This window comes from Pteropus alecto, unplaced genomic scaffold (assembly GCF_000325575.1).
Source record: "Pteropus alecto unplaced genomic scaffold, ASM32557v1 scaffold98, whole genome shotgun sequence".
NCBI classification, from domain to species: domain Eukaryota; kingdom Metazoa; phylum Chordata; class Mammalia; order Chiroptera; family Pteropodidae; genus Pteropus; species Pteropus alecto.
Window position 1 is genome coordinate 12,962,141 of NW_006443570.1, and position 26,998 is coordinate 12,989,138.

General features: G+C 50.9%; 1 protein-coding gene across 1 annotated transcript in view; it reads right to left on the minus strand.

Moving 5' to 3' along the window:
• Positions 1 to 1,640: 1,640 nt before the first annotated feature.
• TBX4 (T-box 4) overlaps positions 1,641 to 26,998 on the minus strand; it is a 25,915-nt gene continuing 557 nt past the window's right edge. The window contains exons 2-8 of the mRNA XM_025041605.1: positions 26,407 to 26,501; positions 17,977 to 18,096; positions 16,610 to 16,757; positions 6,580 to 6,732; positions 5,489 to 5,577; positions 5,132 to 5,367; positions 1,641 to 2,260 (exon numbers count right to left, since the gene is read on the minus strand). Of these exons, the coding sequence (XP_024897373.1) occupies positions 1,641 to 2,260; positions 5,132 to 5,367; positions 5,489 to 5,577; positions 6,580 to 6,732; positions 16,610 to 16,757; positions 17,977 to 18,096; positions 26,407 to 26,501 (1,461 nt within the window). The remainder of the gene's footprint in view (positions 2,261 to 5,131; positions 5,368 to 5,488; positions 5,578 to 6,579; positions 6,733 to 16,609; positions 16,758 to 17,976; positions 18,097 to 26,406; positions 26,502 to 26,998) is intronic.

Consider the following 26,998-nt stretch of genomic DNA (forward strand, 5'->3'; position numbering starts at 1 on the left):
GTACAAACGCTCAAAGGCACCGAGGGCCTTTGGGAAAAAAGTATAAGCAAAAGGGAGGCAGAGACCCTTGCCGAGCCAAGAAATGACAAGTCAGCAGTAAAGAGCATCCACACACTTCACAGTTGTAAAATGGCTTTATGTTCCAATATGTAAAATAAAATGTCCATGCTATATAACAAAACATTTGAAGTTCCATATGCCCTGTTAGCTAACGTGTCTTCTAATAAAGTTTAATCTGTAATGTGTGTGTTTATATATTTATTTATTTATTTATTTTATGTTTTTCTAAACCATTCTTCGTTTTTAACACGTCTAATAAAAATTTAAATAGATGTCTTTCCAAATACCCCGTCAAACGTTTCATTTTATTAGGTTTATTCATTTGTTAAAAAGCAAAGCTGAATTCGACATGTGGATATTTATATTTATTTATTTATCCATTTATTTATTTATATAATATATAAATAGCTATTCAGCATGCAAAGAGTTTAGTGATTTCCCAAACTTGATTACAGAGTTCACACCAGCCCCGTGGACGGCCTGGCGATGTTCAATGCTAAGAGCTAGGCCGAAGACTGAGAAGTCCGCCTCCCTGGGGAAGAATTATCCTAGCTCCTCGAGCACACTGGCTGAATTTACTGGAAGAAATGAATGTTTTCTCAATTCTCACTTTTATTTCTGTTGGGCTTTCTTGCTCCAGAGGCAAGGACTTTCTGGGAGCAGAACAGGCTCTGGAGATGCCTGGCAGCAGCTCCAATGTAGCCTCCTGGGGACGTTGCCAGGTGAAGTGTGTTTCATAATTGCCAGTCATAGGATGCAGATGGTGCCTGAGAGGCCGAGTCTTGAACAATAGAGAGAATGAGAGCTTATACATCGGGGTCGGAGGGGGAAGGGCTCTGTACTTCATAAGAAAATCTGAATGATGACAGAGATGCTACTGGTTGCATTTTCCCCCCTCTTGAAAACTCTTTTTTTTTTCATACCCATCAGGTGGCAATTAGCACGTGATTCTCTGAAAGTCAGCCCTAGGACCTAAGAGCTCCAGGGATCAAATTCCAGGCCACTAACTCAGCAGTCAGCTCCACTCTCAGAGCACACTCTGCTTAGCTGAGTCCACCCCTCAGCTAGCCTCACAGAATCCCCGGAAGCCAAGGGAGTGGGCCTCCTGCTTCCGAAACGGGGTTCTCGGCTCCCCTTTGAATTAGAAGGCCAGGAACTCCAAGATGTGCACAGAGCCCTCCCACTCCAGCAGTGAGAACCTTCCCCCACTTTCCCTGTGGGAGAGACCTCACCACCTGGCCCCTGAGTAAATCACATATTATATTATAAAATCTCTAAATAACTCACATGAACTCTCCACTCCTATCCCACCCATGGGCATGTCAGGAGATGTCAGATAGCAACGGACCCAGCTCCTGCGGCCAAAATCACTTCTTAAATAATTGCGATTTTTTCCTTGTCATGGCCTCAGTGGTATGTCGGAAGACAGAGGCTCTCCAAATACACATGCACACACGCGCACACACATGCACATACCCCGCCCTTTAAAATACCTTCCTGTGTTTCTTGGTAATGCAGGCCACCCATAGAGGTTCACACTGGACTGACACGGTCCTGGGGCTGTCGAAGAGACATGCGAGTCACCCGTCAGTCCAGTTCTCCACAGTCCCCATTCCGGGATGATACTGTAAGGATGCTTCCCTGGACAAGGAGAAGCTTTGGGAGTAGAGAAACTCATTGGCAGCATTCAGGTGTGGAGAGGGCGGCTTCCTCTCGCACACCGTGGGGAGGCCGCGCTCCCTCGGGAAGGGGGTGGCGGGCCCCCGCTCTCGGACCTGAGACTGTGAGAGCTGGTTATAGACACTGAAGTGGGTGTTTCCTGGTGGCTGGGAGCTCTGAGCGGAGATAGCAGGCAGCCGAGGCATCATAGTAGTGGCGGTGAAGTGCGTGGGGAAGGACTGGTAAGGCACCGTCTCCATTGTCTGAACGCTGTAGCTTGTGTACGGTGAGACTGATGTCCACATGTTACAGCTCAGTGTGGGCGGGGGCAAGTCGTCCACCCCAGACACCCCGGCAATCTCGGGCCCTGAACCTGAGTACATACAGGCTTCTCTTGGGGTCACCTCGTTGCAGTAGGAGGGGCTCAGCATCTGCTGGTCATAGGGAGGGGGAGAACGAAAATAATGATCCTCCCCCACTGCAGAGGGAGCTTCCAGGTAGGGTCGCTTGCAGGGTAAGTCCAGGTGGCGGACACTGTCTGCTGGAAGACAAAGACAGCTTCAGGAAGAGCCGATTCCACCAGCCCGGGGGCTGGAACACCCCTGCCCAGATGCCAGGACAGCCTACCTTTGTCAGGCAGGGCCCGCCCTGGCCCCAGGTTGCCATGACACTCCCCAAAACCATTTTAATCTGCTACAGCTTTATAAGGTGGCAGCAGCCAAGAAATGGTAAGATTATGGACCTTGCTCGCAGGCCACAGGGGACACTACATCATTGGACACTGAGTGATGTGTTTAGCCAGGAGGCACACAGCTTTGATCTTTTGCCACCCCGCCTCTTGGGGATGGTAAGAGGCCTTAATGTGTGCTGGCATTCTTAGGCTAGGCCCACCCTAGCCAAGGAAAGTGGAGACAATTGCCAGGCCAAACCAAGCCCAGAGGCCACATCTGTCTGTATTAGCCAGAAAATTAAAGCCACACTATTTCTGCCTCAATCCTCGGCTCTTGGGAAGGCCTTAGCAAGCCAAAGCTACTTGCAGGCACGTTCCTGTTGCTTTTAGAAGAGGAAGTAAACCCTACAGATGTTCAAAAAAGTCCCATCAAATTGTTATTGCACAGATTCCAATATAAACAGTGTTTATAAAATTAAGAAATGGAGCTGATAATAAATAAAAGGTGACTTGTACTTTTAAGCCAAAGCCGATATTCTGGGGAAAAAAATAACCTCAGCAGCCCCAAATCATGTTATATGTGTCTTTCAACATCCTCAACCATGAGGGCTTGTCTATCCAGAGTGGCATGTCCTCCCCCTGGAATCCAGGGATGACCCAGGACTTGGGCAGCAGCCCACTCAACAAACTTAAGAACACTTGTCCCGTGGCTTATCTTGGCCTACCTCCTTCTGTTTCCTCTAGGGATTCATTCTGGGAGCTGTGTGAATATGGGGCAGGGGGGCCTGGAGGAGTGGGTCAGGTTTAAAGGCTCACCCCTCCCCTCGCCCCATTTGGAAGCATCTCCCTTGACGAGGAGGAACTCGGCCCTCTCGCCCAGCAATCTCATCCGTCCCTCACTCATCCCTCCTCTCCATCTTCTCTCCAAATTCCTTTCTCTCAAGGGTACTAAGCTCTTGGAACTCAGTGGCCCAGTCACTCTAGGTCAGGAGTGAGCCAACTTTTTCTGTAAAGAACCAGACAGTAAATATTTTGGGCTTTGTGGGCCAGATGGTATCTGTTGCAACTAAGAAGGTCCTTAAATAATGTTTCATTCAACGTAATTTCATTATAACCTTGATGAGGAAAAAAAATTTGATTCTCAGCCGGGGCCACTGTCTTTGGAGTTTGCATGTTCTCCCCATGTCTGCGTGGGTTTTCTCTGGTACTTAGGTTTCTTCCTTCATCCCAAAGATGTGCATATTAGGGGCACTGGCGTGTCTAACCGTCCCAGACTCAGTGAGTGTGGGGGTGCATGTGAGTGCGCCCTGAGATGGAGGGGCGCCTTGCACCTGGAGCTGTTAAGACAGGGCTTCGGCCACCCTCGACCTTGAACTGGAATAAGCCGGTTGGAAAATCACTATCTTACCTGGTTTTATTAATTTTTCTTAAATATATGTATAGCTCACGTTTATTTCAATGTTTAATATTAAATATTTCAGGTCTTTATTTAGAAGTTTGGTGATGTATCTGTGATCAGAAATATGCCGTGGGAATGTAACTCTTGTTTATGTCAATTAGCCTGTGGTAACACTGATTTCATTGTACGTAATTTTGTTTAAAGTCTCAGAACCTATGGATGATGTTAAGTAAGGACTTATTACACTCGACTCTGCTGTCGGCACATGAAAGCAGCCATAGATAATAGGTAAATAAATGTGTATGGCTGTGTTCTAATAAAACTTTATTTATGGATACAAAAATTTGAATTTTATATAATGTTCACATATCATGAAATAATCCTCTTTTGATTTTTTTTTCAACTATTAAAAAATGTAAAAAACATTTTGTGTGGCTCATAGGCCAAACAAAAACAGGCAGCAGGCCAAATTTGGTCCAAGGGCCACAGTTTGTCAACCCATGGTCTAGGTCACTAGCTCTAATGGGACTGGTACAGGGGATACTCGGAGCTCTGCCTTGTTGGTCCCTAGGAGCTGGGCTGCGAGAATATTCTGGATTGTAAGCAAAAGTCCCCAAACTCATTCCCAGGAGAATGCCATTGACCCTGTGAAGTCGTCTGGTATAATAACACTAATCATCCCTATTTTATAGATGAAGAAATCAGGACCTGGTACCAGAACCCAGATGTTCTGGTTCCCACCTCAGGGCTCCTCTTCTTCATGGAGAAGCCAGCACAGACAGTTCTGTTGCCTGTCATCCGGGCCCCCAGTCTACATCCACAGTAGCTCACTTCCACTCTCAAGCCTTTGCAGATCCTGGTGTGACGAGGTGGAGAGCCTGTAGTCATGACTCTAGGTCATTCCCGTTTTAGGATGGAGGTTGCTTTGATAAATGACAGCCCAATCCAAAACCTCTGGACTCTGACACCTCAGCCTCCTTCCACGCTTACCGGCAGAGCTCAGCTGATTTTCTGTTGTCTGCCTACCCCATGGAGGTGCTCAAAGCAGTGGCTGCAAAGCAACACCTGGAGCTGCAGAGGGGTACCAGTGTCTGGGGACACCAAGGCCACAAGCTGCATTAAAGGCTGCATTAAAGCAAGAACCAACATCCTTGAGCTGAGTCTGGCAGCGGACCCTAACCCTTCCAGTTTGCTCTCCCAGGCCACACAAGTAACCAGATGTGTGTGTGCACATGTGTGCAAAGGTGTGCACCCTTGCATGCTCACATGTGTAGTGGGGAGTGTTTGTGAGGAGAGCTTCACTCCTCTGACTCTCTAGGGCTTCTAGACCAGGAGAGAGCTACCTCGTCTTTTCAGGCAGTGATAGAAGAGGCTTGAGTCCCTCTGGGCTGGGAAGGTGTTGAGGGGAAGGTCCTGTGGCTCGGCCGCAGCAAACTGCACGTGAGCCCCGTTCTCATACTGGTAGTGCTGGAGGGCTTGGTGGGCACCATGCAGGGGGCTGACGTCAGGCTTGGCTGAGAGCTGGGTGGAGACGAGCCTCTGCCTCATGATGCTTTTGGAGATCACGGGATATTCTTTGCTGGAGCAGTGGGGAGGACAGTCAGAGGGAGATGGGAAAAGAGTGAAGATACTTTGAGGGTTACCAAGTCTGCATGCCTAAACCCAGTCTGCCACCCCACCCCTGGCAGCGGTAGCCCCACCTCTGCAGCCGGGCCACACGCAGGTCACTGTCGTCACTGCCCCGGAATCCCTTGGCAAAAGGGTTGTTCTCAATTTTCAGCTGTGTGATCTGTCAGGAGAGGATACACAGTAGCATTGCTAGGGTAGAGGACCAGGCTGGCCACTGGCCCCCTCCCCACCCCGGGCACATTCAGAACTCGGGGGAAAGGCCTGGGGAAGTTGCACACTCCAGCCGCACGTGGCCAGGAGTCTCGCTGGGTCCTCCTTGGCCTCACCAATCACGTCTGGCTTGTTGCTGGCTCTTATCTCTTCTACTTGCTGCAGACCCTCCAATTTTGTCTTCTGGTCTTACTGTGCTTCCCCCTGGGTGCCTGTAACAGCTTCCTGTCCGTGTCACCCTTGTCTAGTGCAACTGCCACATTAGGTTCTAAACGTGACTCTGACTCTGTCACCTTCTGTTTAAAATCTGCCATGGCCTATGGCCCTTCCCCAGTGACCCCTGCCCACCTCATCAGTCACAATGTGCACAGTATGAAAAGCACACTGAAAAGGGTAGCATGGGCAAAGACAGAGACCAGGGAGAGTGGCCTATGCAGGGATCCGGAGGCAGTTTGGTTGGGCTGGGGAAGGTGATTAATTGGGTGGGAGGTGGCCGGGACATCCCAGGCCCCTCTGACCGGGCTTCTGAAGGGCCTCTGGACAGCTCAGTCTTCCTGCTCCCATGCAGCTGATAGTACCCCAGGGCTTCCCTCCCCATTCTCTCCCCCTCTCTCTGCAGGCCCAGATCCCAACCTTTGAATTCCACAGTGGGAGGAAGACTATAGACAAGGGAGCCTAACACTCAAGCCACAGGGCAAGTTCCACGCTCCCAAGTTTTACAGTTGCCAACTTTGTCCAGCCCCCCAAATAGAGACCATGATGACTTTGCGCCAGAGATTAGGAGTCTGGTCTCCTTTCTGCTCATTATGAGACGTCTCACTGCTCTGAGGGACATCGCAGACTTCTGAGGTCCCTGCACTGGGCCTGCCTCGCTGCCTGCCTGACGCTCTGAAGTGTTGGCAGAAATGCCACGTAGTGTCCGTGGTGGGGGCCGTGGGGACTGCAGCTGTACCTTGTGATTCTGATAGGAGGTCACAGAGATGAAGGAAGTCTCGGGGAACACATGGGTGCAGAAGGCTGTGTTTTTGGAGCCAAAAGCATTGTTCTCATCAGCCTTCACGATGTGTAGTCGTGGCTGGTACTTGTGCATGGAGTTGAGGATGATCTGGAAGAGAGGGGTCTCATTCTGGGCTCCCGGTCCCCACCCTCTGGTCCTCGGCCTCGTTCAGCTGGCTCTGGGCTAGCTGTCAGCTTCTGAAAGCCCAGGCTCCAGGGCCTGACTACAGGGACTGAGCAGAAAGGTTCCGAAGGTCCCATGTGAAGAACCCAGCCCTTTGGCCCCAAACTCCGCCCCCATGGTCCCTGCTTAGCCTCTCCGCTCCAGCACTAACACCTGGTCCCAAGACCCCCCTGATGCGACAGAATGTTTCACTGTGGTGGTGGAGAACTTCACAGGTTAAAGCCCCCAGGGAACTCAGCGCAGTGTGGCAGGTGGAATTTTGAGCTGTAGGCAAAGGTCCAGGGTGCCACTGACTCGTTGCTGACCTTAGGCAAGTCACCAGACATCTCCGAGCCTCAGTTTTCATGTTTGTAAAATGGGACCATAATATATAACACCTGCCTCAGGATTCCCTCTCCAGGCTGACTCTTCTCCTTGCTGCTCCCTCTCCTCTCCTGCCTCTCCTCCCCCTGTTCACCCCCTTCCCACCGCTTACCTGCAACCTGTCTTCCCTAGAAATGCCTGATGTGGGCGCTCAGCCCCCTCCTCTCACATTTGCCAGCAACAAAATGTTGCTTCATAGCCCAGGAGTTTGTGGAATGAGGGAGGGAGGGAAGCCGAGGAAAATGTTGCCCTCTGACCTTTGTCATCCAGTCACTCATTTATTTATCCCTTTCTCAACGTTCACAGGGGCCTGCTGAGGGTACGCTGGGAGGCCCCGATGCACCCTGCCCTGAGAATTGCTTGAGGCAGCTCACAGCCTGGAGGGAAGCTCCACCAAGGGCTGGAGTTCAAGGTACCAAGGTAGGAGACAACAAAGTTCCTAAAATAGCACCAGAGGAGGCCAGAGGCCCCGGCACCCAGGGGCCCTTGAGGATGCCTGGGGCTGGGAAGGTGGGGCACCCTGACAGCCGAAGCTTATGAAAGAGCCCGGAGGCGTGGCCTGGAGCCTGGGAGTAACGCACAGTAGTTGCTGCCCCAAACCTGCTTCACTCGGTAGCGGCTGCATCATGTGCCATTAAAATGTATTTTTTATCGTTGACATTTGCCAGACTCCCTCCCCACTGGAGGCAGGACCAGGAATTTGGGGCATTTTATCAGCACTGCTGCTTTTGTTAACCCTTTGGCTCCTGCCCTGGCTGGGCTACACTGGCCCTCAGGTCCCAGGCCCCTCTGAGCTCCTTTCTCACACCTGGGAGAGCCCCTTTCTAAGGCTGGCCCTGCTGGCTCCCACCTTTCCAGGTTCCCAGGGACCAGGCCCGACGCTGAAGCTCAGTGAAAGATTTAACCCTTGAGTGACTGGAGTGCCGAGAGAGGGGCCGAAGCCAGGCTCTTGTGTGGCAAGCCTGGGCGGGAGCCTTTGTCTGGGAGAGCTCTGCTGTCATCATACCTGGGGATGGGGACAGCCCAGAGCACAGGTTCAGCTGTGGAAGTGGGAGGACCAGAAGCTGGCTGTGGACTCTGGTTCCTTGATTTGGCCGGGTAGCTCCGTTCAGCAAGAACTAGCTTTTCTGCCTTCTGCACCGGCCACTAACCCTCAGCTCTCAGTGACAAACCTCTGGGCCCTCCTGCGGCAAGTACAGAGTTCCCAAACCACAAACCAGGTCCTGCAACTGGGGACCCACGGCCCAACTGGGTGCCTGCCAGACGGAAAACTCGGAGTGAGACCAACGGACACAAATCCTGCCCGGGGGTGGGGATGAGTGAGGTGCTCAATGGATAAGCTTTCCAGGAGGCATGGAAGGGCCCCCTGGGGAAAGGAGCTGGGTCTTGGGAAACACCTCCCAGTCCCTTTAGGTTCCTCTGTCACCCTGCACTGTTCCCCCAAGCTTCAGGAGCCAACAAATACCTAAGTTCTCAGAAGACCCAGCAACTGAATACCTGGGAGGTGGCCTAGAGGCTTCTAGGATCCCCAGATTCCTACCTCTGCTCCTTTGCACATGCAGTTCCCTCTGCTGTTTTTACCTTCCTTGCCCATTCTCTCTCACCTTCCAGGCCTATCATCTCGAGGCCCAACTCTTCCAGGCAGCCTTCCCAGAGTACTAGGGCCTGCTCTGATCTCCCATTTCTGAACTTCCTGTGCATTGCCTGCTTGGCTATGGTGCTGCTTCCTAGTGACTTCCTAGTTCTTCTTGCCCCTTCAGTTAAACCATAAGCCCCTCAAGAAAAAGGGCCATATGTTTCATTCCTTTTGTACCTCCAGGCTCCTGTACCCCAAAACAAGATCTAGTAAGTACAAGGTGGGGTTACAGGAGTAGAAAGGCCTGCGCTGTGACCACAAACACTCTGTCCCCTCTTCTCCTGCTTCTTTTTGCTCACTAGAGACAAGATAACCTCTGAGGCATTTTTTCAGGTCAAAAATAGTGACTAAACATGCGCATAGACAATCTTTCCTTGAGCAGGCACGTGCTCTAGCTCCCCGACATACAAGATTCGCTCCCCGGCATACAAGACTCGCCCCTCGTCCCTCAGGCTCTCCTAGGGTGGAGGGCACAACGGGCGACAGAACCTGAAGCAGGCTCCACAGGCCTCTGCACAGTGAGGCTACGCTCTCCTTCAGGATGCTCTAGGACCAATGGCAGCACCCGCCCTGTTCCTCTGCCACCTGGGCAGTCACGGGCTGTAATAGTCCAGCTAGAGCCGTGGGCATCTCAGCTCCCCTTCTCCTCGCTATCACCCACCTCCGGGTCCCATCAGTGATCAAGTCCTGTGACTTTGTCCGTAAAACGAAAACCTTTCCATCCCCGCTGCACAGCACTGGTTCAGACCCCACGATCTCTCGCTGGGCTTGGGGACAGCCTCCTCCCTGTCTCCATCTTCCTCTCCATTTTACCTGCTTCACATCCCACCAGGTCACTCCCCTGCTTAGAACCTTATGGTTCATCCAGGAAGACTGTACATTGCATGACCCTACAGAGCAGGGCCCTCCGTATTTCCTCCCCTTGCCTCCCACGTCCCCACCACTGCTCCTGCCAGCATTTAGGGCTCAGTAAACGTCTTATAGTCATAACGCCACCTTCGATGGTTCCCTCTTGCCCCTTGGGATAAGGGTCAAACTCATCCCATCAGACAAAGTCCTTAATTGTCAAACACACCTTCTAGGGAGGGGAACCAGAGAGGGAAACCTGGGAAGAGAGAAATGGCTAAACCTGCAGGAGCAGGTAGGAGCCACTAGGGGGGTGCGGTCCCAGCCACAGAGAAGTGAAGAAGGGCCCAGAAGCTTCGACAGATCTCTGCTCATCAGCTGCAAGTCTTGCGCAAGCTCTGTCTCTCCAGTCATTGGGGTCCGGGTCTGTAAAGTGAGGCCTTCATCTGGAAGAAAGTCCCATCCATTCGACCAACGCAAATATAAATTGGAGCTGCAGTCCCATCGGCCCGGGAGAATATGAAACCAACTCAGTGATTCACACACCTGGTTTTACTCGGAAGTTCCTCAGGCGTCACATTAAACTACTTTGCCAGAGTCTCACATTTATATTTGTTGCAGAGAATATTGGGCCAAATGGGCCGGCCACGTCAACAAACCCCACTACATGACTGGTCTCGTCATCATCATTGTTTTACAGAAATGGGATTCATTACATTCTGGCTACGATTCAGAAGCCTGTTCTCTTTTAACAATTGCGATAGCGCCAAACATCCATCTCCTCAAGAGATCACCACAGCGTACTTGGCCAGCGAGGCCCAGATTTATCCACATTAGGAACACAGAACATTAGGGCGTAGAGAGGCAGACCTCAGACATCATTCTAGTCTAACCTCCTAATTTTACAGATGAGGAACAGAAGGCCTGTAGTGGGAATGTGACTTGCCCAAGGACACACAGCTGGTTGGAGGCAGAATCCTGAGAAGGTTCCAGATGGCCTTTGAGAGAGTACACGCTGCTCTCAACAAGTTCAATGACTGTCGTTGACCCTTGAACAACACAGTTTGAACTGTGAAGATGCACTTATACACGGAGTTTTTTCAACTGACCCATGCAATTCAAACCCTGTTGTTCAAGGGTCAGCTCTGAGGCTGAATCACTTCCAGGGCAGCAACCCAGGGGCCTGGAAACTCTCTTGCCTTCTCTCGCAGTCACAGCAATAATAGCCAGTGTTTTCTGAGCACACCCTGCGTGCCGGCCCTGTGTTGCGTATTCTACAAACATCACATAACTAATCTTTACAATATCCCTGTAAAGTAGGCATTATTATTAGCTCCATTTAACAGACAAGGGGCTGAGGCTCAGAGAGGTGAAGACATTTGCCGGACCTCAGACAGCCAATGGGAAGGCAGAACCAGAATTGGTGCTAATTTCCAAGCCTGAGCTCATACCTGTACCTGGCTGGTGAGGACTGGGCCTGATCTGGAGTTTTGTGTGGGTCATCTGTTTCTCCCAAAGCCCCCAGCAAGGACTTGGCACATTGTCAGGGCTCAGCAAACAGGAGAGAGAAAGAAGAAAAAGGGAGATCGATAGCTCTGGGTCCCCATTGGCTAGTTAACAGCATAAGCTTTAGGGGAACACCAGACCCTGGTGGAAGAAACGCCTTCTCTGTCTAAACACCCCCCCTTTCAGCAGGCACGCCCCTTCCCTTACTGCTTGCCAGCACCTACTGTTTGCCAGACAGTGTCAGGTACTAGGACATCATGCTGATTTAAAACCTCACGGCTTCCTATCTAGTGGAGGAATCACACAGTAATCCAAAATGGAGCAAAACTAAGTGGTAGAAAAATGTAGTGGAAGAAAGACTGCATTTATAATAGTCATAAGCAAGATGAAATACTGAACGAGAAACGTGTAGGGCCTTAAGAAGAAAACTTGGATATACTTTTGAAGAGCAAAAAGCAGATGTCAACAAAGAGAAAGGCATGCCTATCAACCTCCTTAAGCAAATTTAACATTTACAGTCATTCTAATAAAAATACAGGGAAAGGGTATGGCAGAGATAGAAGCGGGTAAGGGGGAGTTCAAATATATGGTGACAGAAGGAAACTAGACTTTGGGCAGTGAGCACGCAATGCAGTATACAGATGTCGCGTTATAAGGTTGTACACCTGAAACTTCCATAATGCTATCAACCAGTGTTGCCTCAATAAATTTCATTAAAATAAAAATATAAAAATAAGTTTATTTCTCAATGCTGCAAGCCTATTCTAAAGTTTATATGAAAAAATAGACAAGTCTAGCCAAGAAAACTGAAAAAGAAGAGCAATGGGGGAGATCAGCCCTGCCAGGCACTAAAACCTATTATAAAGTCTCAACAGTTAAGGCGCTGGCACACGAACAGACGCAAAATCAATTGGGGATTTAGTACGCAGAAATAAGGCACCCTAAACCAGGGAGGAAAGAGGACTAGACAATTATTGGTGTTGGGACAACTGGATAGCTCTCTAGTAAAAACTAAAAAAGCTGGCTTCACACCTCATATCAAACGCCAGAATAAATTCCAAAAGAATCAATGGTTTAAACGTAAAAATAAATTCATGAAATACTAAAAAGAAAACAGAAGAAAATTCCCTTGTAAGTAAGGAGTGGATAAAGGCTTTCAATTACTCGAAATGCAGAATCTGTAAAGAAAAGAACAATACATTCAATCAAAACTTTCTGTGTAGGAACACCACTCCAGGCAAAATCCAAAGACAAGTGACAAAATAGGAAAATGTGAGCGACTCATCATAGATCGGACCTAAACCTTCCTAATTTATAAAAGCTCCTAGAATTGATAAGTGATCAAAAATCTGAGAGAAAAATGGGCAAAGAATAAGGACAGCAGTTCACAGAGAGAGAAAATATATATAGAAAAGATGCTTAAACCTCACTCATAATAAAGGAACTACAAATCAAAACTAAAATTAATATCTACATGTCACTCATCAGACTGGCAAAAATACAGAACTTTCTCTCCCACCGTGTCAGTGAGGCTACAGCGATAGTGGGAATACACATCAGTGTAATTTCAGTGGAGGGCAGAATTGCAAATGACAAATCCAAATGCCCTCTGAACAGGCAATTCGCTGTGCAGATCTACTTGGCATAGGTATAAAATGACACATGCACAAGCCTAATCAAAGGAGCAAAATCTAGGAAAACATCTAATGCCTTAAATAAGGACTGATTACATAATTTATGGAATGATCATGCCATGAAAGTCCATGCAGCTGTGAAAAAAGGAATGTGGCCATTCTATATCAATGGAATGATTGCCATGACATACTGGGTTGACAAAGCAAAGTGCAAAAAGTGTTTATAGTATGCTACCTTTGTGTCTAAAAGAAGGGATTTGAGATTCTGTATTCAGCTTGTATATGCTGAAAAGAATTAGTAACATTGGTTACCTGTGGCCGAGATTGGAAGAAACTAGGTGGACAGGGAACCCATGGAGGGCGACATCTCATTGTAGACATTTTTATTTATTCATTGGTTTCTTTTTAAACCAGGTGAATGTATTTCCTATTCAAAACAAATTTGACAAATACGTAAAAAGTTGTAACTGCGGTAAATATTAGAACGGAAAGGTGTATGAAGCTCTGACAGCCTGTGATGGGGCCCCTGAAATATCATCCTGAAGAAGTGGCATTTGAGCATGGGTCGCAAGGCTCAGGAGCAACTAAACAGGTGAAGAGGCTTGGGGCACGGGTAGGGTGGGGGGTGCACAGGTGATGGGACTCAGCCTTCTGACTCACTACGTCAGAAATCATAAACGGACCCTTATCCTCAGCAATACTGCAACACAAGTAAAGTGTGACCTACGTGCCAGCCATCTCCGCAGTCTGCTGCAGAGCGCAGGCCCACCCCAGTGAGGACCTCCAGAGCTTCCTGAAGCGTTTCCTCATTCCACCACATGGCTGCTGGGTGCAGGTGGAGGGTGGAAAGCAGGAGGGGACGATGGGCCCACAGCCTCCCACAGCCTCCGCAGCCAGCAGAATCATAGGGGTGGAGAGAATCGGGGCTGGAAGGAGACCGCTCACTCCTGTGCTAGCCCCTGACCCTTCCTGCCCCTGCTGCCTGCTTGTCCGTTGGCCTTGCACTTACTCCCAGAACCCAGGGGTCACACCCTCAACCTGCTACCCCTCAAGAACAGAGATCTTTCTTGGACTCATAGCAAAAACATCCATAGAATTTTCTAGTCAGAAATCAGTCCTGTCTTTTTGAGACATGTGGCCATGTGGTCTGAGGGGTCCCTGTTCCAGGGCCCCTGCCTGCCATGTAGGACAAGCTGCTGGGCCCAAGCGCTCACCTGAACCCTAGACCCTTCTCCTTGGAGCAGGCTGCAAATGGGAGGCAGCTGCTAAAGTTCCCGAGATATTGCGAGACCCAAGGGAAAAGTCCAAAGTTCATTTAGCTGGAGAAAGTTACTTGAGGTTTGGAAGCTCTTGGAGAAAATTGAAAATGTGAAGGTGAGTTATGCAGAAGGAAGAGATGTTTGGGGCAAGATCACAGTATGAGATGGCACTTTCCCAGGATCCTGCCCTGAGGAGCCAAGAAGGGTGACACGGAGAGCTCATCACTCCTGTGGGCACAGGCCAAGGAGCAGAGAGCCAAGGTCCACATGGGCCACTTTGCCTTGATATGTCTTCAAAGTCAGCTCACCCTCCACACCCCTCACCTGCATGGTCAAAGGCTACTCCCTCTCTAGTGATGCTCCAAATAGCTGAAGATATGACAGCTCAGGCCCTGGCTACAGACAGGTAGAGAAACCAAGAGTGCTGGAACTGAAATTTGAAGGCATAGGACCAAACACACATGTCCCCCAGCTCCTGGGACAATCAACTCGTCTCCCTGAGGCCCTGCCGCCTCACAGGGAGTGTTATAACCAATAAACTGCACGTGTTGGGTAAGTGTGAGGATGGAGAGAAGGAAGATGCTCTGCTTTGCATCCCAACCCTTCGAAGAGAAAGGGGAGTTATTATGAGTACTATCCCTATTGCCAAGGAGAGGTGAACCCCAGGCAGGCATGGCAAGTGTAGCCAGGGGTACCCCCAATCATGAGCCCATCAAACAGCCCCACTGGCCCAGACAAACCCTGTATGGACCCCAGCACAGCTATCAAAAAGGCAAGATAGGGTGGGAGAACCAACTGTTCTCTTGGGCTACCAGTGCTAGGTTTCTCTCTCACTCCTAAAAAGTCTATCTTTTCAGTCACTTGACTCCTTCCCCTGCCACCTTTTGCAGAGGGTCAGGGAGATGCAAGAGTCCTCTGAGGCAACCATGCAGCTGGGAACCATGATGGCAAGCTATGCATCCAACATTCTCACCAGAGCTTTGATTCCTGGGTACTTCTGGCCACTGTGCTCACCGCAGGGGTCTGTCCCATGGGCTCTGTGTGTGTGTGCAGTTGTGGGCAGAGATGTGCCTGTCAGCTAGGTTTCCCGCTTCACACCACAGAAGCCCTCACTAACCTTCTGAGGTTGGTGCCATAGCCTGGCCAAGCAGAAAAAGCCGAGGAGAACAAAAGTCTTGGTCAGGATAGTGCCCAAGAAGACGGGAGGGTCCTCTTCCCTCAGTTAAAAGGCCCTGTGCTCTGGGAGGTGGGGGCTTGGTTGACCCTCCCCGTTGATTTGGTGGCTTGTCTCTGCCCCCATGACAGGTTGGGGCTGCACAAGTACATGCCACTGTGTACACCTGCACAGCATCTGCCGGCCCTGCGTGGGAAAACCTGTGCTGCTTGCAAAACAGATAAGTCAGGAGTTAATTATGTTAATTAGCATTCTCCCAGTTACTGCTTGTTTACAGATCACCAATGTCTCAGAAGAGACCTGAACAGACTCTGAGAAAATTAGAACTAAGAGCTGCTTGCTAGTTATATACCAGTCAATCAGAAATGAAGCATTGTTGATATTTTCCATGAGGAACTATGATTCACAGAATTCTGATTTGCATGCAGATCCCCAGAAATAAAACTGAGGCATAGAAGAGGCACATACCTGTACATTCCCCACCCTTCCTTCCCCCACCACCGTCCACACCCTGAGTGCTATGTGTGCAGCCCCGGAACTGCATCTAGGAGCCTCTACTGCACCCACACACCCCACCCCTACCCTGCGCTTCCAGGGTAGCCAGCTTAGAGGGGCAGGTCCTGTGCCTTGGCAGATAACACCAGGTCCCTAGACTTCAGTTAGCCCCACACACTTGAGCTAAAGATTTCCACATAAAAAGTGTTTTGTAGGCCTGCCAGGGCCAGATGGGGAAAGAATAAGCTTCAGCAGCCTGGATGGGGCGTCAGTAGCAACATCCCCGGAGCTTCAGAATCTCTCTTGTGAGAGCCAGGTCCCAGGCAAGGCCAGGAAGAAGCTGACACAGGAGCCAGAGCAAGACTTATCCTTCCAGAGGGTAGGCGGCTGCCAGGCCAGGCAGGTGGACATGCCAAAAAGAGGCTTCAGAACTCATCATGAGTCTGTCTTAAGAAAGTTTACTTGTCTTATACTCCGGCAAAGCCAAATTTGGGGAAACCAAAACTGAGAGATGTGACCCATCATCATCGTCACTGATGTCATAGTTGCTGTCTATGTGGAGCCTCCTGTGTGCCAAGTGCTTCGTCAGTATTCTCTCATTTAATTCCCAAATTATGAAAGGTACCTATGGTCACCTCCATTTTCTAGAAAAGGAAACTAAGTCTTCAAAAAGCTAAGAAATTTGCCCAAAGTTCCCCAGCCAGTAAGTGCTAGGGAATTGAAGCACAGCCGAGGGACTCAGACCCTGTGCTCCTTCCACAAAGGGACCTGGCAAGTGCCAAAGCCTGGAGCTGGATCCCGGGAGTGGATTCTCCATATCCTTACCCCACCCAACCGCCAGGAATGCTGCCCCAGGACTTGCCCTGAGGCCAGGCAGTCCCTTTCTTACATGGCCAAAGGGGTCCAGGTGGTTGTTTGTCAACTTCAGCTTCTGGAAGGAGACCAGCTGCCGCATCCAGTGGGCCCCAGTGGCAGGAGAATCCGGGTGGACATAGAGCCTTCCTGGCATGGCGGGCTCAGCCTTCCCTGCCACCATCCTGCCAACAGAGCAGATTGAGCCATAGCAGTTGATAACCCTGGGGCCTGGGGAAGCCCAGATTCCCTATCCCCTCTGAGAGCAAATCCCCATTCACCTAAGGAAAAAAATCTGCTGTTGGTCCTACTGCACTGACAATTTCAGACTTTGAGGGTGGCGATGAGGGACAGAAGAGAGAGAAAAGGAAGATGGGAGACCACAGAGAAGTGTGATTATTGACTTAAAAGAGTGGGGTTGACCACAAATATCTTTCAGGAAGATTTAGGCACCACCTCTGCGTGTGTTTTATTTACAATTTAAAAATATTATAAATTACATTATTTGGAGGAAGCTTCTCAGAAGACCTAGACGACTTTCAAATTTCTTGCCCTCAAAACGATACTTGCCCCCCAAGAAATTAACTGGTAGCTGTCCTCTCAGCTGGAGCCTGCTCCGAGGGCTAATGCAGCCCGGAGAGAGATAAAATAGAAACACGGCCCTTGGCAGGACCCGGCCACCGAATCCTGCCTCCTCAGCCCCGTCTCTGCAGGCCCACCAACCTCGGTGCCCACCTCCTGGGGCTGCTGATTCTTTCAATCCCTCCTTGAGTGCTGTCTTGGGCTTTGGGAGCAGATAGAGCACTGAGGAGGTGGCCTCAGGAAAAGGAGCCCAGTGTTTATTTACCGGGCCCAGTTTGGTTTTGCCCTTCAACCCTGTCCCTTGCCAAAGGATCCCATGACCCAACCACGAGGCAGCAGCCCACTCCCTCTGAATGGTAGATGCACAACTAGACACACAATGTAAGAGAGAGGGCTCTGCAGCCAGACAAAGAGGGAGCGAGTGGAGAAACAGGAGAGAGGTAGATGGACCCGCCCAAGTCTTCCTCCCCCGAGCAGCACTGCCAAAGCCTGAATCCACCCAGGGCTGGTATTCATCTGTCACCCCACAGAATAGTTATCAATTCTGTTTGTCTGTGGCTATGGGGAGAACACAGACCCTTGAAATTCACCAAACTCCCAAACATTGCAGCTCGGTTTCAGCCTCAGCCCCACCTGCAGCAGGTGTGCAGATATTTGCCCGCACTGCAGCCTCTGCAGGCCCCGGTTCCCGCGGCTACAGATCTGGACAATCACTTGGACTAACTGGTGAGTCCCTGGACCAAACATCAGGTGGCGATGGGTGTGGAGAGTACAAAGAGCAGTAGGGGAAAGGCAGGCGATGTGAAGGTCCCGGGTTCTTACCATTTGTTGTCACAGAACTTGTAGCGGTGGTCATCCGCAGGGACGATGTCAATCAGCAGGATGTACTTGGTCTTGGGGTTCATGCCTGTGACTTTTACCTTGTAGCTGGGGAACATCCTCCTGGGGGAGGCCAAGGGGTGAGGTGGAGGCATGAACAGAGCACCAGAAGAGATGGCACGGAGTGGGCGAGGGGACACAAGGACTTAAGAGGTGCTGCCCCTGTAGCAAGAGGTCTTGGCTCTGGTCAGAGCCGTGGGACCTTGTGAAAGTCACTTTCCTCTCTGGCCTCAGCCGCCCCCTATACAAGGAGAGGGCTACGCTCGCCGCTCTCTCTGAGCCCCTGCAGCTGTGAGTCTGTGTATCTAGAAAGAGGGTTTACACAGTTTCCAAAATTCATTCTCTCTCCCCCACAATCCCCTAAGATTTAGGCCAAGTGCTTGTGAGCAGCTAAAGTATAGAGACTCTGGTGGAGATCATGAGAGAGGATTTTGACACCATCATGTCTGCCTTAATTTCACTCCTGTTTACCTTAATTCCACCCCGCCCCTCCCTTCCTTGCCAATCTAAAGTTCTGGGGTGCCATTACAGAGGGCCAGAGCAGAAGACCTGGAAGTTCCTGTCAATGATCAATGAGATGTCTTTTCTGGGTCATGTCTCTGTGAAAACCCTTAGGCCTCAAACCAACTCACAGGAAAACAGGAGAGTGCTGCTAGGTCTGGGATTCCTTCGGTGTATTTAGCAGGGGTGTTTATCCCTTTGAACACCTTGTGAGGGCCTGCCCGCACTAACTGGGTATCAGGAGAAGTAAGTCCGGGAGCCTTGTAGAGAAGAACATGCGAGGGCCTGCCCGCACTAACTGGGTATCAGAAGTAAGTCCGGGAGCCTTGTAGAGAAGAACATGGATTCTAGGACCACCCTGCCGTGGTTCTGACCAGCTGAGAGAGGTCTTGGGCAACTCGTTGGCTCTCTCTGTGACTTGGTTTCCTTACCTCTAAAATGTGGATATTACTACTTATCTCTCATAGGTTGCTGTGTGGATTAAATGAGTCCATTTATGACTATTACCACTGACCCTTACTGCACTCCTTTCTCCACAAACCAGTAGGATGACCTTCCTCTATGAAAATGGATTCACCAAAAGACAGAAAGTTTTCTAGTTCCTGCAGCCCATGATGAGACTGTCCAGGATTCTGAGGCTCACTCAGAGAACATTCTGGAGAAGGGCTTCCCCAGACCCCTCAGCACATACACACATACAACAGCATGTACACATATGCGCAGCGGCTCGGCTCCCTCCCCTGGTCACCGGATCTGACACTGGACCTCCCCAGAGGAGGCGGAAAGAACTTCTCCACTATTGTCCTCAGACACCCCCATCCCTTCCTAGATGATCTCTCACAAAGGTATTTTCTGAGAGGGGCAGGATACAAACCTAACTGAAGACACTAAGGGCATCCAGAACCAAATCCCCTGAGCTGGGAGAGCCCAACCAGTCCACCCTAGGAAAGCCATCAGGTGGCCCTCTGCCTCTCACTAAGCTGAAAGACGGTACAGGGGCCCTCAGGAGAAGCTGTCCCAGACACCTCAAACCGGTGATCAGAGTCCCCCATTTTGTCAACAGGGGTAACCAGCTTACCTGAACAGGGCAGGGCTTCCAGAAGGGATCAAGGCTTCCACAAGCTGTCAGACCCTACAGCAAGCCCAGGCCAGGACACTGAGGTGGAGGGTTCCGCCCCAGCCCCAGCCCGGCTGGAGTCTGTGCGCCCTCTCCCTTGGCTGCTGAGAGCACGGCACGGGGCCAGGGATGCGGGAGGTGTGTGACCATGCGTAGGCACAAGCGCATGTGATTGAGAGCACGGTGGAGTGCGCATGTGTGCATGTGTGCATGCCTGGAGGGAGGAGGGAAGTTCTAGCTGCAAGTCTAGGGACTTATAAACCGTGTGGAAGAATTTGTCTCAGATGTCAATTGAAAGCATTTTCAAATGTCTACCCCACCCCCTCTCCAGGAATGGGGGAAGTGAGAGGGCTCAGGAACCCAATCCTGCCTCCTTCTTACCAGCCCCCCTGCCTGGCCTGGGGGCACAGCTGGAGCCTGCACCACCCTCTTTCCTGGCCCAGCCTCTCCCCTGGTGGGCCTAAGCGGAAGGGAGGGAAGGCAGCAGCTGCCTCACCTCCCCCCTCCCTGGGGAAAGGCCAAGAATCCTGTCCCTTCCCGGCCACCATTTTGTAACTGCTACAGAAACAGCCACAAAATGGGGCAGCCCTGGCCGTGCTTGGTACCAGTACCCTGCACTTACACCTGCTTCTCCTGTAATTATCTCAGGTGGCAACAGAAGAGAGCAGACATCGCTTTCCCCCAGGCCAGTGTCCACAAAGGGGCCTGGAAAAATAGGGCTCACTGCCGCTTGGACAGTCTCCATAACCTAGGCTGAGAAGAGGTAAGGGGCCCTGTCCTTCCCCTTCTCCTTCTCCCACCCCCCACGATGCACTTCATCCCAGCAGCTCAGGAGGCCAGGCTGACATTGACTAAGTGCCTTTTAGAAAGCCCGTAAGGAGCCTGTGCTCAGCCCCGAAGTCGCCGAGTTTGGCTTCTCCTAGAAGCAGACTGTAGACCAGATTCCTGACTGATAACAGCTCCAGGGAGGTTCTGCTGGAGTTGGGGCAGGGGTGGAAGGTATGTCTCAGCCTCTGTCTCCCTGCTCATCCATTCCCTCTTCCTATGGCAGCAGCCCACAGATGCAGGGAGGGAGGTTGAGATATTTGGTCTGAATGGGGAGTTCAGACTGTCCAAGCGGCAGTCTTCAAGAAAAGGCTGAGCCTCAGTGAGCTCCACTGTCTTCACGGAAACGCATCTTTGTCTCTGTCAGGGTCCAGTTTGGTGACTGCTTCTGGTGAACACATTCTTTGGGGACCCTAGGCACAATCATTTCCTCACCTAGGGGGCTGCAGAAGGATGAAAGACTGCCTAGCGTGGGGAAAAGGCTGAGCGGAAGGGGAAGGACATATTCCAAACACCCCATAAGCTCCTGTCCAAGCTGAGGGCATTGCCCCTGGTTCCAGACATGGCTAGGAGCCCAGAGGCTGGACCTGGGGAAGGTTGGCCAGGTGGGCATGACTCAAGCCACAGAGGCCAGGCTAAGTTTGGGGGCTGGGACTTCCTCCAGGCTCACCCTCACTGTAAAGATCCTCTCTGCCGAAACAGACGAAGTGATGGCATGAGATGTAAGTGGTTTCTGTGATTTAAGACAGAAAATGTACCTGAAAACCAACACCTATGGAGGAAATGAACACCTCAGTGGGAGGGGGAGGGCGAGGGCGGGCCAGAAAGGGAGGTAATGACTGAGCAGGCTGTACCCCACTCAGCCCTGCCACCAGCCTGGCTGTAAAGCCCTGGCTCGCCGGTCCCAGACACGCTGCGGCCCCGGCCCCCTCCCCACCCTCTCCCCGCGCCCCGCCAGCCCCTTCCCCATCCTCTCCGCATCCTCTCCTCATTCCACGCGCCCGGCGAGCCTGGTCTGTGCGCCCCTGGCGCGCTCTCCGAGTTCCCCACCCCTCTCGGGCTCCTGGACCCCCAGGCAGAAGGGGCGCTCCCCGGCACGCGGAAACGGCTCCGCCAGGGGGAATAAACAAGCCGCCTGCCCCGCCGGCCCGGGAGGAGATGAAAGCCCGGGGCTTCTCCTCTGATCATGAAACAGGCTCTGAAAGGGTGCGGGGCTGGAGCCATTATCTAGTTCATACTCGGAAATGGTTTTAGAATGAACTGCTAAGATAAGCTTCCTTGGACGTTTCTCGGTGTATGAGGCTTGCGGGGCACGGAGCAAGGCTTTTGGGGCAATCTGATTTTGGCAACAAATCCGTAAATGCAAACTCGCTGCTGAGAGGGGACGTGCAAGTTACAGCTGGGCTCAGAGAGCCGCCAATTCAAGGCGGTGACCTACTCGCGCCACCCCCACCCCCAATCCCGCAAGGGGGGCAGGGAATAGCGGATCCAGGGGACCCATCAGATTCTCTCTGCCTAGCTGGGCCCCCAAACTCCAAACCCACAGCAGCTCCGACTTCCTGGGTGGGTGGGTGGGGGCACCCACAGATCAGCTACATATAAAAAGTAGGCGTAAAACCAAATTGAGGGGGTGAGAAGTCTGGAAAGGAGTTCCCAGTGGGGTGTGGCGGTGACTGGGAGGGCACACACGAGAGGGATTCTGGGGGCCTGTAATGTTCTGTTTCTTAATCTGGGTGGTGGTCACATGGGTGTGTTCACTTCTGAAAGTCTACTGAGCTGTACAATTAAGAATTGTTCACTCTTATGCAGGAATGTTCCACTTCAATAAAACTGACATTAAAAATTATATATGTGTGGATACATATGTACACACACACACACACACACACACACACACACACACACACACACACACACACACACAGACTGTGGAGCCCAGAGTCTGAAAGGAATAGGCTGCAGGCAAAAGGTAGAGGGTGCACAGAAAACCCCACCCGTCTTTCTATCCCCAGTGCCTGGGGGTCTTGAGGAAGAATTCTAGATATGTTGGGAAGAGGCCAGGGCCCAGCAACCAAGGCTGAGTTTGGAGGAGTTTGTTGGGGGTGGGGTGACGGTGCTGCCTATACTAAGACCAAATCTCTTGTAGCCAAACGATTTCTGAGAGCAATACGAAGCTATGTAATTTATTTCCATGTTGTACACATACACACACACACACACACACACACACACACGCATGCACAGAGTTTCCTAATTCGTTCAAAGCATTTTTAAGAAATATTTTCTCTGAGGTGAGGGGGGGCAGGAGTGAGGGTGTGTGGAATGGATACTGTTTTAGAAAGTCAGTTGCTTCTCTTAGATTTTTTTTCTTAAGACATTTCCTTCTGATAGACTTTTGCTTTCAGAAAATACTTTAGAAAGAGATCAAAGCACTCTCTCCCCAACCCACTTTCCCAGTGTCTTCAACCCTTACTTCTCTTATCACCCACGCCACTGGGCTCTGACGCTCTGTATACAGAGTGAGGGCAATTGGCTTTGAAGCCCCGGATTAAGCCGGGCCAAATCCTTGCCTCAGAATAACAAACAATACAGGTTCAACAGGAGTTCTCATCAGTAGTTCATTTTTCAAACGCAAATTCACTGTCACTAACACAAGCAACATTGAACTCAACAGGCTATGAAGGCTGATAGTGGAGATTTATCTGGTGGCACAACCATGACCTAGGAGTAGAGCAGTCAGACGGTTAGGAAATTTTCATTTTGGGGAGGTTTATATTTAAATTTTTGTGGAGCTCACTTTTATCTGTGTTTGGGAGAAAATGCAGTTTCTCACATGTATCAAGCCTGGCAGGGATGTGAGGAGGCAGAGAGAGGAGGCTGTTCTCTGCAGTCAACGACATAAACCCTCTGGGCTTGGGGGCCTAAGAGGGACAGAGACTGGGTCTGGAGGGGTCTGGCCACATTGTACACCTGACAACAGGGGTTCCCGAACGTTAAGGAATCTATGTCTCACAATGTGGTTGGCATTTTATTCACCAGATCAAGTTGTTTGAGCATTCAAAGTCATTATCCCATGAAGAGGACTGTTCTCTCCTTCTGCCTTCGGACCTTCAAGGGCTTAAGGCAAGAAGCTTGTGACCCAAAGACTCAAACTGGCTTGAGAACATTCTGGCCATCCTTCTCTAGGACCAGCCCTTCCTTCAACCGGACAGCAATTATCCTGCCCCTAACCAGCCAAGCTCTCTAGGGCAGAGCAACGACTCCATTTAAATCATTGAACTGGGGCGCCTTAAATAAGCAATCAATTTCTCAAAGTTAAGGTTTTGTTCTGGGGATAGAGTATCATCTGCTTGGCTTCTGTCGACCTGGCAGCTTCCTAACCCTGCTTCTATCTACAAGAGCCAAGTGCTTTCACTCCTTTGGGGTCGAGTTTATGTTCTCTTGGTTCTCCTCCAGCTCTAAAAGTCTAGGAATCTGTGAGTCGAGGTTCAGGAGAAGGGTCCAGGCCAACTGCTGAGAAATGGAAGCATCCCAAGAAGGGTGCTGGTAGAGACCACAAAGACGAGAACAAAGAGAGGTGCTGGACAAGAGGTTGAAGAGTGATAAACCCAAGTAAACCATGCTGCCCATGGGAGGGAGACAATGAGGGGAGAGGCGGGACACAGGGATCAGAGCAGTGAAAGTGGCTTATGAAGTCAGTGGGCAGCCATGCAGGAGGAAAGGGGGTCTGTGAGAATGGTGGGAGAGGGGAGATGAGGCCAGTGACTTTCTTAAGGACAAGACCTGATATAAGGATAACTTTCTGCCAGACAAATGAAAGACTGTGATGACTCCGCAATTGGCTAATACAATCACAGCCATTTAAAAATTATTATCATCATCCCCTGAGGCCCATCTCTAAGACTCCACTAGGATCAGGCACAAATGTCTGCCTGAAGTCAGTCACCTCTGGAAGAGTGTGTGTGTGTGGGGTGTGTGTGTGTGTGTGTCTGTGTGTGTATGTGTGTGTGTCTGTGTGTGTGTTTTGGGGGAAGGGAGAAGGACCCAAGCAGATGCAGGAAACCCCACTGAGGAGAATCGCAAATGCCTTTTGTTTAAAATGGCAGAGGCCAGGCAAGCCCAAAGAACACGATGACCATCTATTTTTAAGAGACAAGGTTATTTCTGCTGCCTAAAAATGCAAGTTCTGGATCTTTCTCCGGCTTCTTTTCTTCCATCCACCCACCTTCACACCTGAAATCCCCTCAACAATTTACCATGATCCCTCATATGATCCCTGGTTTGAATAACCTAAAAAGAAAGGATGGCAGGTCACCTACAGTCACCATCTCTGTTTTACCTAACACCACTAAGCCACAGGAAGTTCAGGGCTTTGCCCAAGTACACTGGGCTAGGAAGAGGCAGGGCTTGTGAAACTTGGTCCCGCACTGTCCTCAGTGACTATTTCATGTGGCAACCTCTACCAGGCTTCCCTAATGTATCCTCCTTCCTCATCCTCAAAATGCAGCAAACTCAGACCCTGACTTCTCCCTGCTCCCTTGCCTGATAGAGACCCTGAGTGGCCTTGTCATCTCTCAGACTTAGGCTTGAAGGCAGACAAGTACTCAGACCCCAACCCCCACAAAACAAAGGAAACCTTGCAAGGGCTGCCAGTGAGCAGACAGGAAAGACCACAGCACCCCTATACTGCATACAGCAAACCACCAGTTTTTTGTTCCCTTTGAAAAGCCCACCGTGCCCGAAGCAGTGCAACATAGTCCTCTAAAAGTAGAAGAAAAAATGCTGAGTGGATGCCAGACATTTCTCTAACTATGATTAATATTATTAGCATTTATTACATTATTATAGTTAGCATTTATTATGTGCTTACATGTACCAGGAGCTGTGCTAAGTGCTTTATATACAGCTGTATGAAGAAGGATCTATTATTTACAGATAGAGATGAGGATGGGGCAGAGAACCTGAAGTACCTTGCCTGAGGGTTGCACAGATGGAAGTAGCTGAGCTGGAACTGAAGCCCCTGCTGTCTGACTCCAGATCCCTGGCCCCTGATGTTTCACCATCTTATTCCTCACAAAAAAATAGTTATGACCCCACAGTCCCTCAGGGATCAAAATCAAGTGTGAGTATGTGGAGGAGGCAAAGCAGGTAGGTGAGGGAGTTTCTGAATCTGAACTTTCCAGCTTCTCTGCAACAATCTCCCTTCACCTGATAACCACTCTCCTGCCATTGCTGCCCCACCCCAGACTACCACCGCCCCACCCCAGACCAACGCCCCAGCAAGAGTCTCTCCCTCTTGCCCGTCTGCATCTTCCTCCTCTCACACTCCTCCCCGGTTCTCTCCCACAGACACCAGCGCATTTTAAAGATGTTTCCACTTTATAAATCATCCCTCTCTGGCAGCCACCCCAGAGCTGCTCCCGGAACAACAAACACAGGGCCCTTGGCGGAGGAGGGGGCTGGCAACAGGAATAAACACCCCACCCCGTGGGATGAGAGACGTGGGGTTCACGCTGCCCCCCAAAAGTTATGGAAACAGGAAAACAGGGTCCCGTCACCTTTCTCCATCTGTTGAGGGGCATCTCCTGGTCCCCAATCAATGCAATCCTGAGAAACCCTGTATGTCCCCATGGAGGTGGAAGCAGTCCCCCCGGGAGCCAAAAGTGCCTGAGCAGGGATCATTATTTGCATGTCATTTACATAGTGCTGTCCCTCTCCCCTTCCGTCCAGGGCTCTCCCTTCAAAGTAGCCCGCATCCGGCTTCGGCTTCGGGCAATCTAGTCGGAAGCCCAAGCCGGGGCTAAGGCCAGAGTGGTGGAGGGAACTCCAGTAGCCCCCCAGGCTGCAGACCGAGAGGACTGCTAAGGGAGCCCCTGGTGATCCCCATTGCTCCCACCTGTCATCCCCTAAGTAAATCTCCCCACGCTGACCTGCCCGCCTTGGTGATGATCATCTCCGTGCCCGCCTCGTGGAACTTCTTCCAGAGCTCCTTCTCATGCAGGCCCACCTTGATGTTCTCGATGGTCTAGGGATGGGAGGGAGGCGGATTTGTGTTGGCCTGGCCCGCGGCTTCACGCGGGACCCTCAGAAAAGAGAACGCAATCTAAGGACCTGTGCAGGACACTGCCAGTCCCGGGAGCCCCTGCCTCAAGACTTCGTTTCACGAAATTATTCTGTACCGTTGATAAAATTTTAAAAACGTACTCAGTGGCTGAAATCCCCTCCTTCGGAGCCAAACCTATAGATGGGCCGGCAGAGGACACATAAACTGACCTGCCAGGGTAGATGACCCACTCGTATACAGACATAAACACGCCTGGTGGCCGGGCATAGCCGCCCTGGCATAGCCCGGGAAGGGCGCACATCGCCTCGGCCGGACGCGCGCACTGGCGCACACTGCACGCGGACCCGCACAGGAATTCCTTTTATTGTCATCATCAAGTTATCACGGTGACCCTCTTGGTGATGTCCCCACGGCCTCCGAGCTCCGCGGCGGCGCCCGAACACACCCGGCTGGCCGGG